General features: G+C 43.2%; 1 protein-coding gene across 1 annotated transcript; it reads left to right on the top strand.

Annotated features, from left to right (window-relative positions):
- Nucleotides 1-1,928: 1,928 nt before the first annotated feature.
- On the top strand, nucleotides 1,929-9,654 carry lfng (LFNG O-fucosylpeptide 3-beta-N-acetylglucosaminyltransferase). The gene is made up of 8 exons (XM_058378145.1): nucleotides 1,929-2,476; nucleotides 6,750-6,798; nucleotides 7,082-7,184; nucleotides 7,275-7,428; nucleotides 7,521-7,606; nucleotides 7,690-7,855; nucleotides 7,948-8,033; nucleotides 8,130-9,654. Exons 1-8 carry the CDS (start codon nucleotides 2,051-2,053, stop codon nucleotides 8,194-8,196), a joined length of 1,137 nt encoding a protein of 378 aa, XP_058234128.1. The 5' UTR covers nucleotides 1,929-2,050; the 3' UTR covers nucleotides 8,197-9,654.
- The last annotated feature ends 950 nt before the right edge of the window (nucleotides 9,655-10,604 follow it).

The raw sequence follows: 10,604 nt of genomic DNA, 5'->3' as shown, positions 1-10,604 counted from the left end.
CTCTGTATACTTTCTGTAGAGACAATGACATAAATACCAAGAAAACAAAAAACTGCAGACGTCATTCAAGCTCTGAGTGTTGTGGGTTTTAATTAATGTAATTAAGCTATTTCATCAACTTTAATTTACAGGTTCTTTACAGTTGATTGTCAGTGAGGAGGAAAAAAACTCATTACTGATTTCTTTGTAATCTTTTAAATCAACTTGGTCTATGAAAGCATTTACACACAACCTAACTAAAAGATAAAAGAGGCCCATTGTGCATATAGGAAGTGAATGCACAGAGCAATAAATTGTTGAAATGCAACACCTAGCCACACTTTCTAGCCAACCGTCAACTGGTCACGGAGATTCATTTCTAAAAAGATCTTATCTCTCACAGCACCTGTCTTCTTATCTTTCATTTTATTGAGTATGACCTGGCTACATTTTTGATTCTTTCAACAAACTTGATTTCTCCGAGCAGATTGATATTGTGCAATAGGCTGAATGCTTAATCTGACTGACAAAGTACATTCAAATGGTGCTGGCGATCCAACAAATAAAACATTGTTCAACAGTAAATAAACGGGGGTCCAAAAGTCAGAGACAAGGCTGTAAAATCTGGGTAGGTATAAAAAATCAGAAGGTATTTCAATTGTGAAATATTGTAATTCAAATAAGCAAATGTTCAATGTATTAAATATTTAATATTCAAGATTCTGCACTATTTCTATGTCACTATTTAAAAGTAAGTAAATGGGTGATACTGACCATGTTATGACCTGCTATGTACAAAAGGTCAGTTTTTCCTCACGTCTAACCTCTTCTATTGACGCACATCCCTCAGACCATACTTTGATGGGTTTGATCTTAAATGAATCATCATGTTTTGCACAACCTTGTGGAGTCCCTGACTCTTGTACTTCACACACTGACATTAAAAAAAGGGGAAAACAGGGGGACAAACCAAATACTAAAAACTTCATGTAGATGTTTAAGAAAGATTCTGCTTTTCACTCAGTAATTGTTGTCAGTAAAATAATTTGTAATGCAATTGGGTGTATTAAGATAGAAAATGAATGCAAAGCATTTTCATTAGCACTTATAGACTTTCAGAACTTTTTCTTTGTGCATGAGGAATGTGGAATAAATGTAGTGTCTCCTCAGAGTGGAGTCATTTCCAAATCCCATAGCATTACACAATACAACAGTATATATTGTTTGTGTTTTTGTCATTCAAGTTTTAATTATTTCAGATTTATAGATAAAGGTAAAGCACGATTTAGGATGCACAGTATAATAAAGTCAGACTGTAGGGTGACAAATCTCGACAATTACTTTTCCTGGTTTGTAAATTGGTAAAATGAAACATAATGTGAAGGAAATATGCACTCTTTCTGGGTTTACGGAAAGAACGATGAAAGATAGTATACACTGCCTGATGTATAGAAGTCTGGGGCCAAGTTCATACCGGTAAATGTAAATTCTAAATTCTAAAGCTTGACAATTATAAAAATTAATAAATAAAATAAATAAATAAAAACAATTACACAGAATCTAACTCGTGGACAGAATGATTAGAGACTGTAAGTGTTTTGTATTTTGGGCTGAAAATAAAAAGCCATAATGACTGCAGTGAATAATAATGAAGATAGTACACATTTTAGGAATGTCCTTATTATTACAGAAATACAGTTACACTGATAATACAGTTTAATGCAGTAAATAAAATGTTTTTGAATCTCTGCAGAAGGACGCATTTACTTTAGACTTGAGTGGGGTTTATTTGCCCCCAGTTGCCTCCACTGTGTGTGGGCGGGTGTCGTTACAGAGTCCTTCCACTGCCAAACACCCGCGGTACTTCCCGCTCTGCACGCGATTTAGACCCGCCCACATGGGCGTGGCTTGCGTCACGGGCAGCTTATAAAAGAGCCTCTCGGCCGCAGCGGCGAGTTTTTCCGAGTGCTTCAACAAGGGAGGTAGTTGACACCAGGATCTGTAACACCACAGAGTGTTATGCGGTGGTCATCGCGGAGGAGTGTAGCTTCGTTTTAAGAGTTATATCAACATGTTAAAAAGTTCGAGCAGGAAAACCGTGCTCTCCGTGGCAGGAGCCGCAGTCACCTGCGTGGCGCTGCTTGTGGTGCTCGCTCAGCAGCGCAGGAGCGCGCATGGTGACGCGCACGGTGACGCGGAGGTGGGGATGCGCTCCCTGCAGAGTGTGGCCGAGGTGGAGGTGAATGGAGACGTGCAGAGGGACCAAGCAGCGCAGGACGGAGGAAAGAAGGGATTTTCCGCCTATTTTTCCAAGCTGACGCGGAGCAGAAGAGAGGCGGAGAAACCCACCGCCGCGGACCCGGGAGCTCCGTCCAGCACGCCCGCTGAAGAGCTGCGTCCGGACGACCTCTTCATCGCCGTGAAGACCACTAAGAAGTTCCACCAGCCTCGGCTTGATCTGCTGCTGGAAACTTGGATTTCAAGAAACGTGCAACAGGTGAGCCTTTTCTCAGACCTATTTCTAGACTATAAGTTATCTAAGAAATTTGCTCTGTCTAAGGAAGCCTCATTTATTTAGTGATACAGTGATGCTCATCTTTGGCAGTTCCACCTCATCCAATGCATTCGTCTTAACGCGTGACCCATGTACGATCCATAAAGTAGTAAGGACATTGTGAAAATTGTCAGAGAAAGTATTCCCTGGAGCAGTATTTTTTCCCAGCTTGGATCAAATACATGGAACAGTCCCCACTGCACTCCCTCCCCTCCTGCTGTTCCCTCTAACCCCCCTTCCCAATTGTTTGTAGTTGTCCCTGTGAATGCACGAGGCCAGAGGATGCACCACAGCTCCGGCCTCTGGGCTGTCCCCCTTTCCAGGGCTAACAAAGCGTCTTTCTGAAGGCCAAAGAAAAGCTTTCCCAGGCCTTTGCTTCCCGCTCTCCATGGGAACCAAGGAGCTGAGGCAGTGGCTGGATCAGGCAAGCCTGAACGGTGGGAAAGAGAGCAGGGTTTCATTAAGACAAAAGCTCAGAATGTATAGGAAATTTTCAGGGACCTGAGGAGCATGGCGAATGACGCACAGTATGAAAATGTTGTTCTGAGAAATGAGTCTCTTTTATAATGGATCACAAAAGCTTTCCCAGCACACTTGGCAGGACCAAACCATGAACAGTCAAAGTGATTTTATCCACCGCTGAGAATAGTCATGCACACTTCAGCAGAAGTCACTATAATTCGCCTCACACACTGTGGAAATGTGCGCCCTGCACCGATTCCTTTGAGATTTGTTTCCAAGCTCGAGAATGCCGCTGCTTTGATCAGTCATTTGAATATGGTTGTCGGGGGGGGGCCATAGAAATGCTCTTTCTTATTCTTTTACACATTCAGCTTCATTCTTTATCACATTCAGAACAAAGAGTGTTTCTAGGTTTCCAAGAGCATCAAAGTACAGGCAGATTAGGCTCCCTGGGCTAGCAAGTTCTTTGTTGTGCGAGTAATGAGCTGAATAAGAGCACACAGGAGTTCAGATAAGAAGTCTAGCTCAGTTTTTCATGCATTCGTATCCCAAAGCCTGTGCTCACTTGTTCAGCTGAAAATTCCAGGCTCAGGTCAGAGAGGTGGTTTCCAAAGTGAGCCTTGGTTCCCACTTATTCTGTTCTGTTCAGTACAGTGGGTGATGCAAGTTAAGTTGGCAGCAGGGAGAGTTAACAGAAGGCTCCTAATGCGGACAGCTGCTAGAGAGCGCTGCGGTCATAAAAGACCAAAATAAGCCCAAATACAAGTGGGAGTTCCTAGGGAATGGGTGCCAGGTGGCCCGGCCTCAGAGAACAATAGACTGAGCACTAATGAATCCTCACATTCCCAGTGTGTACATATGGGTGTCCATATTAAGGTTATTTCAGTGTTGGGCCCCACAACACCTTGCCATGTGAAATCCCAGTCATTGTCATTTGAACTGCTTAGGGATTAGCCCAAGGTCTTTTCCTGCAAGAGTGAATAGCCAGTGCCAAACAAGTGTTTAGAGGGAGCTATATTGTTTGAAGTGTAGCATGGGAAATACAGAGCATATGTCAGGGGAGGCTACCAGCTTGAAAAGCATGATGAACAGGGCCATGTGGGCCTGTGATTGTATGCTGAGATGTATCTGGCTTTAGTGTGTGTGCTGTCAGCCATCTCTGGTTGCGTTGCTTCACACTTTGTGCACCCCTGTATGGGTGACGAGCAACTCGCGCTGCAGCACTGTTTACATGTAAATAATGCAGATAGATCCAATCCAGTCTTTAGGTTGATACTGTGCCTGTGAGCATCCCAGATTGGCTGGGAACCAGACCATTTTCCCAGATAAGATGTGATCAATCCTATCCCATTCCTCCCCACTGTCCTTGCTATCAGAGATCAGATTTTAGAATCCAGACCAGTTGCCAGTTTCAGAAAGTGCTTAATAAAAAAGCTTTTACTTCAGTTGTCCTTTAGGTGGAACACAAAGCCTTAGTGTCACAGTTGTACAGATAATACATGGCAATAATGTTTGAGTATGTTCCTCTGAATAGTGTTATTCCTTTCAGTCTGATTCACTCCTGCTAGGATTGTTTCAGACCACAGCTCCTGGTTTCCGGCATTTCTCTAAGTTTCCCCCCTGGAACAATGGAGCTTCCCTCAGCGAGTGAACTCTGCAATAATAAAAAGAGCGTTTTGCCTGAACTGGGCTATCCGGTGTCCAGTTACACACACACACACACACACACCCTAAATTATACCTCCGTTATATAACACAAAAGCTACCTTGACCACACACTACTGTCATTTTTTCAGGTCGCTGTATTAGTCCATTTCTCATTTCCCTGTTCATTTATTTTGAATAAAGGGAAGGGGGTGGTAGTAGACTGTGCTTTGCCCTGGCACAGACAGGAAAGCAGCCTGTGCGGGTGGCTAATGGTGGGAGGAGCGCCTATTTGTTTCCTTCCCGGGGAGCTGGAGACAGCCAGCCAGGCTCCGTGCTCTGTTCAGCGCCAGCTCTGGAGATGGGGAGGGCCTTGTTGGGATCCCCAGATTTCGACTGGACTCCACTTACATCTCCAGAAACCCCCCCGTTTGTGCTTTTTATTACCTGGAATGATAAGGTGTAAAATTTCACTACACTCCAAAGTTAGGATTCTGCATCTGTACAAGAAGTAGGAGGGGGGAAAGTGGTCATGAATCATCACATCTTTGATAATAGAATAATGCAGTTAAAGAAAGAAGCAGAGAACAAAGGGCTTGCTTAGGGGAAACCGCTTTTTAGTTAACCACTGCAGCTGTATGCAAATGCAGCCAAACATATTTCTAGTTTCCCCAGCGAGGGCTTTAGTTGTCTTGAAAACCACTCTGCATTGTTCGGCGAGAGCCAGCCAGAGAATGGTACGAAAGGGAGGTGTGGGTGTTGATGGAAGTGAATTAGGGCTAAATGGCCACACAGACATGCACAAAGACAGGGGCTCACACATACTAATCAGCTCTGAGGTTTCCTTTCTGTTTTCTGGCCTGTCTGTTAGTAGCCAGCACTGGCAGCTGCTCGTGTGATTAGCCTGGCTTTTCAGAGGAACCGAGCACAAACAGCAGTGGCCTCTGATCCTTCAGCAGCCTGGCCTCACTGTACAAACAGAGGCAGTGGGCACTGGACTCCAGCATCTCATGCTGAACATCTGCTCAAAGTTTGCTCTGCAAACCAATCAAACACACCATGACAGTACCCAAGGTTAAAAGAAAATAGAAGCCACGAAAGAAAGGCAATGAGTGTGTGTGTGTGTGTGTGCAGAGCAGGACATTTGACAAAAGCTACCCTCTGGCATGAGATCAGGCTGTTTTTGACAAAACCGAGCACAAAGGCCAAGTAACAGCGGAGTCAATTAGTCCAGTTAGTGTGTGTGTGTTTAGGAGGCCATGGCCTGATAGGCCTGTTCTGACACCTGGCTGTGATAAAGCAGCAGGTGGCAGGTGTTGTCTCACCTGAGCTGCAGTGTAAACAGGTTAACGGTGGATGTACTTTCATCTGGCTGTCTGAGGAGTGTGGCAACGAGGCACCTTTAGTGACGGCCTTCCTGCCACTGCCGAGCACCTGCTCTGTCTTATCCGCCACAAAGAGTGCCTAATCTCACTCAGACCCCCCCTCCCCAACACACACACCCACACCATCCTCTCCTATAAAGGGCAAGATCACATCTCACTTTGGCTGCATGCATAATGGTGTCTATCTTGACCTGAGAATAAAACTTGGAGGCTTTCAGTCACTCTTCTTTTCAGCTTGCATGAGATGTGGATTAATTTCATGTGCAGCCTCTTGGAGAACTGTATGGCATTTAGACATGTGAAGTGGATGAAGGAGGGGTTTGAGGATGGAGAATAAATTGGGAGCTATGGTGGGTGTGTAAAATGGAGTGGCTGTGTGTGTGTGTGTGGGGGGGGGTAGTTATGGATGTGGGTGGGGTAGTCTGCTGTCCTCTTTGTTCTGTGTCTGGGATACTTTGGGGTTCCGGAGCAGTTGCCATGGAGAGCTTAAAAAGCAGCAACAAGGCCTCTTTTATGCAGTGGGGTAGAGCTTGGCTTGTTTAACTGACAAAGTTTTCCATGGTTTAAAACACAGACAATGACTCCCAATCAGGCTTTATGAAATAAATAGCACACAAAGACACATTTAGGCCAAGCCAGTTCCTGTTGTGTTATCTGCCTTGCATTGATCTCGTGATGGAGAGCGAAAAAATAGAGCTGACCGCTTATGTTCTTTGTTTTCACAGACGTACATCTTCACAGATGGTGAGGACGAGGAGCTGAAGAGGAAAATGGGTGAGTACATGTCTCGATATGAACGTCATAACTCCAGTGAGGGTAGCACAGGCATTCCTGGTGGTTAAAATTTGGACTCGGTTGAAAGCAGCTATATAATCCCCATGAACATCTTGCTCTGAGCTCCAGGCCAAATGGTATGAAGAGCTGCAGCAGAGATGCCTGATCGCTCTTTGCCTCAAGTGATACGCATTAGTCAAGAGATAGGACTTTACTGTACTGATGAATGGTTTGAGGGGTATTATATGTGCACTGACCCAGATCTGCCCTCTCCTCCATGCAGGAAACCATGTCATCAACACCAACTGCTCTGCCGCCCACAGCCGCCAGGCTCTGTCCTGCAAGATGGCCGTGGAGTACGACAAGTTTATTGAATCTGGCAAAAAGTAAGTGTGGTGGTGGTTTTTTTTTTTTTTTTTAAACATAAAACTCTTCAGGAATCTGAGTGTGTCTTTAACATAATCTTCTGTCTTCAGGTGGTTCTGTCATGTGGATGACGACAACTATGTGAACGTCAGGACGCTTGTCAAGCTGCTCTCTCAATACCCTCACACTCAGGACTTGTACATTGGCAAACCCAGCCTGGACAGGCCCATTGAGGCTACAGAGAGACTCGGGGACAACAAGATGGTAAGTAGTTAAAGACTCTTTAGGATAAATCACTTCAGTTTTTAATATGAAGCCCAAAAAGAAATGCTCAAACTCTGGACCTTTCTTTTCAGAAACCCGTTAATTTCTGGTTTGCCACCGGAGGAGCTGGGTTCTGCGTCAGCCGTGGTCTGGCTCTGAAAATGAGCCCTTGGGCAAGGTATGAGAAATATGATAAATCTTTCATAGAATCATGTCTATAGATTTAAGCTTCCGAAGTTGACCTCCTGTATCTTTTTGCAGCGGAGGCCATTTCATGAACACCGCCGAGAAGATCCGTCTCCCTGACGACTGCACCATCGGCTACATCATCGAGTCAGTTCTCGGGGTTCCGCTGACGCGCAGCAACCTGTTCCACTCACATCTGGAGAACCTGCAACAGGTTTCCCGATCTGAAGTACAAAAACAGGTGTGTTTATGATACTTTTACATTGAAACGGAAGCGACAGAACCTGATGGTGGCATGGACGTAACCTCGATTCTTCTTTATCCCCATTTCAGATTACACTGAGTTACGGTATGTTTGAAAACAAGAGGAACATCATCAGCATGAAAGGAGTTTTCACGGTTGAGGAGGACCCATCCAGGTAAGAGTTTTTTGTTTTCTTTTTTCTAATCTCGCATAAGAGTCAAATTAAAGTCGAATTAAAATTCATTGAGTCTCCCATGTCTCTCTTTTGCAGGTTTAAATCTGTGCACTGTCTGCTCTATCCGGATACTCCGTGGTGTCCTCCTCAGGTTACCTATTAAGGCAACCAGCTCCTCTCGTATCCTCGTCCTAAATGTGCCTCAGTATCTGACAGGCACTAGGGACCAGTGTGGTATTGGCTCATGTAGCTGCTTTGTTTGACATTGCAGTGCAACGCGGCCTCTCGTGTGTTTTTTTTTGTTTTTGTTTTTTTACCTAGGCTGCTGTGCGGCCTGCCTTTGGACATTTCCTTCCTGCCCGGTGCGGCGTTGAGCTTCCTGTCTGTGTACCATGCAGTGGGGCCCGGGGCCCAGAGCCCATCAGGAAAAAAGGCTTTACAGGCAATCAGCTGTGCTTGCGTCCTTCATATTGCTTGTATCCATTGCAATTCTCATAGAATGTGTCTTTTGATATGTCCATGCCTTTCTTTCTGCCAGCTTTACCTGCTTAGTACATATAATAATTTTTTTTTTTTTATGCAATTCAGGATTTTTACTTCAGGTCTGAAGTGACTAGCCTGAAAGAGATTTATTTATATACATATATGGGTGCTTTATTAATTTGTAAAGGACTCCGGATGATATAATTAGATGAAGGGTAATTCCGTTGTTAGCTTCGTTTTCAGTTTCAGTGTTAAACTATTGTTATTGACCTTTGTATGAAACGACAACCTGATGATAATTTATTCTTTAATACGTGCTGGCAAAAGGCAATTTCCATATGTACCGTCAGATTGTTTCTATCTGCCGTGCATTCGGATGAAGCACTTTTCTCCCCTACTGATCTGAAAATGATCAACGCGCCTCAATGCTGCGTGACGTAACCCAAGCCCGAGTTTAACTTTAAAAAAAATTTTTTTAGATTCGTCTTCTAACTTAGTTACTTGCACCCAAACAATCTGGGCATAATTTTTTGTTTTTTTTTAATGAGAATTTGTTCACTTTAGTCTGAGATGTATTTTATAGGAAGGTTGCAGAGCTTGGTGGAATGAACTGCTTGTTGCTCTTGTAAAAATGCTTCATGCAGATGTTTCGGGGTGAGAAGACCAGACTTCATTTTATTCAATTCCAACGTGCGTGTGAGCTCAAATCAGATCTACAGCATGTTTGATTCTCGATCTTCTCAATTGGAGTCTCTAAGCGTCTCTACTGAAATCATCAGAAAACTTTACATGAGCAACAGCAGTGTGTTTTTTTTGTTTTTTACCCATGTTGGGTAGACTGTATGTTATTTTAAAGCAGTATATATTTACTGTGCCATGTTCAAATTGTACATAGTCATTAAGATGGTATTATGCTTTCGCCTCTAAATCAGACACGGTTCTGATAACTGCTTGTTTTTTTTGTTTGTTTTTTTGGCTTAGAATTGTGCTGTAATTTATCCTCCAGTATCTGGATTCTCCAATTGTTCAAATGCCTTTCTCTCAGGGATTAACATCCTGATGGAGTTACTGTGGACTCCACTGTGGTAACTGTGCATTAGCTTTCGAAATAAAACGGCATACCCGCTGAGAAACTACACATCTGTCTTTTTTTTTGTTTTTTTCCCCTCTCATTTCACACTTAAACAGAGTCTCGCAGTAACAGGAAATGAACCTGACTCTCTCTCTCTCTCTCTCTCTCTCTCTCTCTCTCTCTCTCTCTCTCTCTCTCTCTCTCTCTCTCTCTCTCTCTCTCTCTCTCTCTCTCTCTCTCTCTCTCTCTCTCTCTCTCTCTCTCTGGACTGAGTAAAGAAAACACTGAAATGTAACTGGGTATGGACTAGCATCTACATAGTTAAAAAGGACAAAAAGTGGTGTAAGCTGTGAGACCAGGGGGGGAAAAACACACCATTCCACATGAGACCACAGTTTAAATGCAGAGGGCTGACCAGACTTCCTCATGCACTGTTTATTATTTCAAAACAGTGAGTTTGGGAGAGATTTTTTTGTCGAAGTCTAGCAAAACAAAAGGCATATAAAACATGTAGGTACACTTTAGAAGTATTGCTAGATCTATAAATGCATGTTTAAATAGAAAAGCTAAATATTAAATCCAACCTGCAAGACAGTAAAGCTAATCAAGTCATCAACAAAAACTGTGCCAAAAACCCCACAGCTTTATTTTGACAAAAAGCACATTATCTCTTTCCCATCCAGATTTCTGGTGATTGTTTTTCAGGTCATGTAGTGATCAAGTTAATTTCACACCAATATTTTTTTTTAAGCTTACAATATAAGAATATTTTCCAGTGATGTAAGATAAGGAATTTGACTTTCGACATAGATTATACAGTGCTGCGTAAAAGACTTTTGCACAAAACCTCGTATATATTATATTTCCAAACATTACTTCTGCACAAAAATAAAAAGAAACATTGCAGAAAAAAAAGTATGCCAGGAAAGAAAGCAACAAATTACATAACACCGCACGAAGAGACAAAGAAAAAAACAATGTAATGAAGCTGCTGGGTTTTTGCAGGCAAAGAAAAG

The sequence above is a fragment of the Hemibagrus wyckioides genome, linkage group LG24 (genome assembly GCF_019097595.1).
Source record: "Hemibagrus wyckioides isolate EC202008001 linkage group LG24, SWU_Hwy_1.0, whole genome shotgun sequence".
Classification (NCBI taxonomy): domain Eukaryota; kingdom Metazoa; phylum Chordata; class Actinopteri; order Siluriformes; family Bagridae; genus Hemibagrus; species Hemibagrus wyckioides.
Note: the sequence above shows the minus strand (reverse complement) of the source record. Positions and strands in the feature narration are given on the sequence as shown.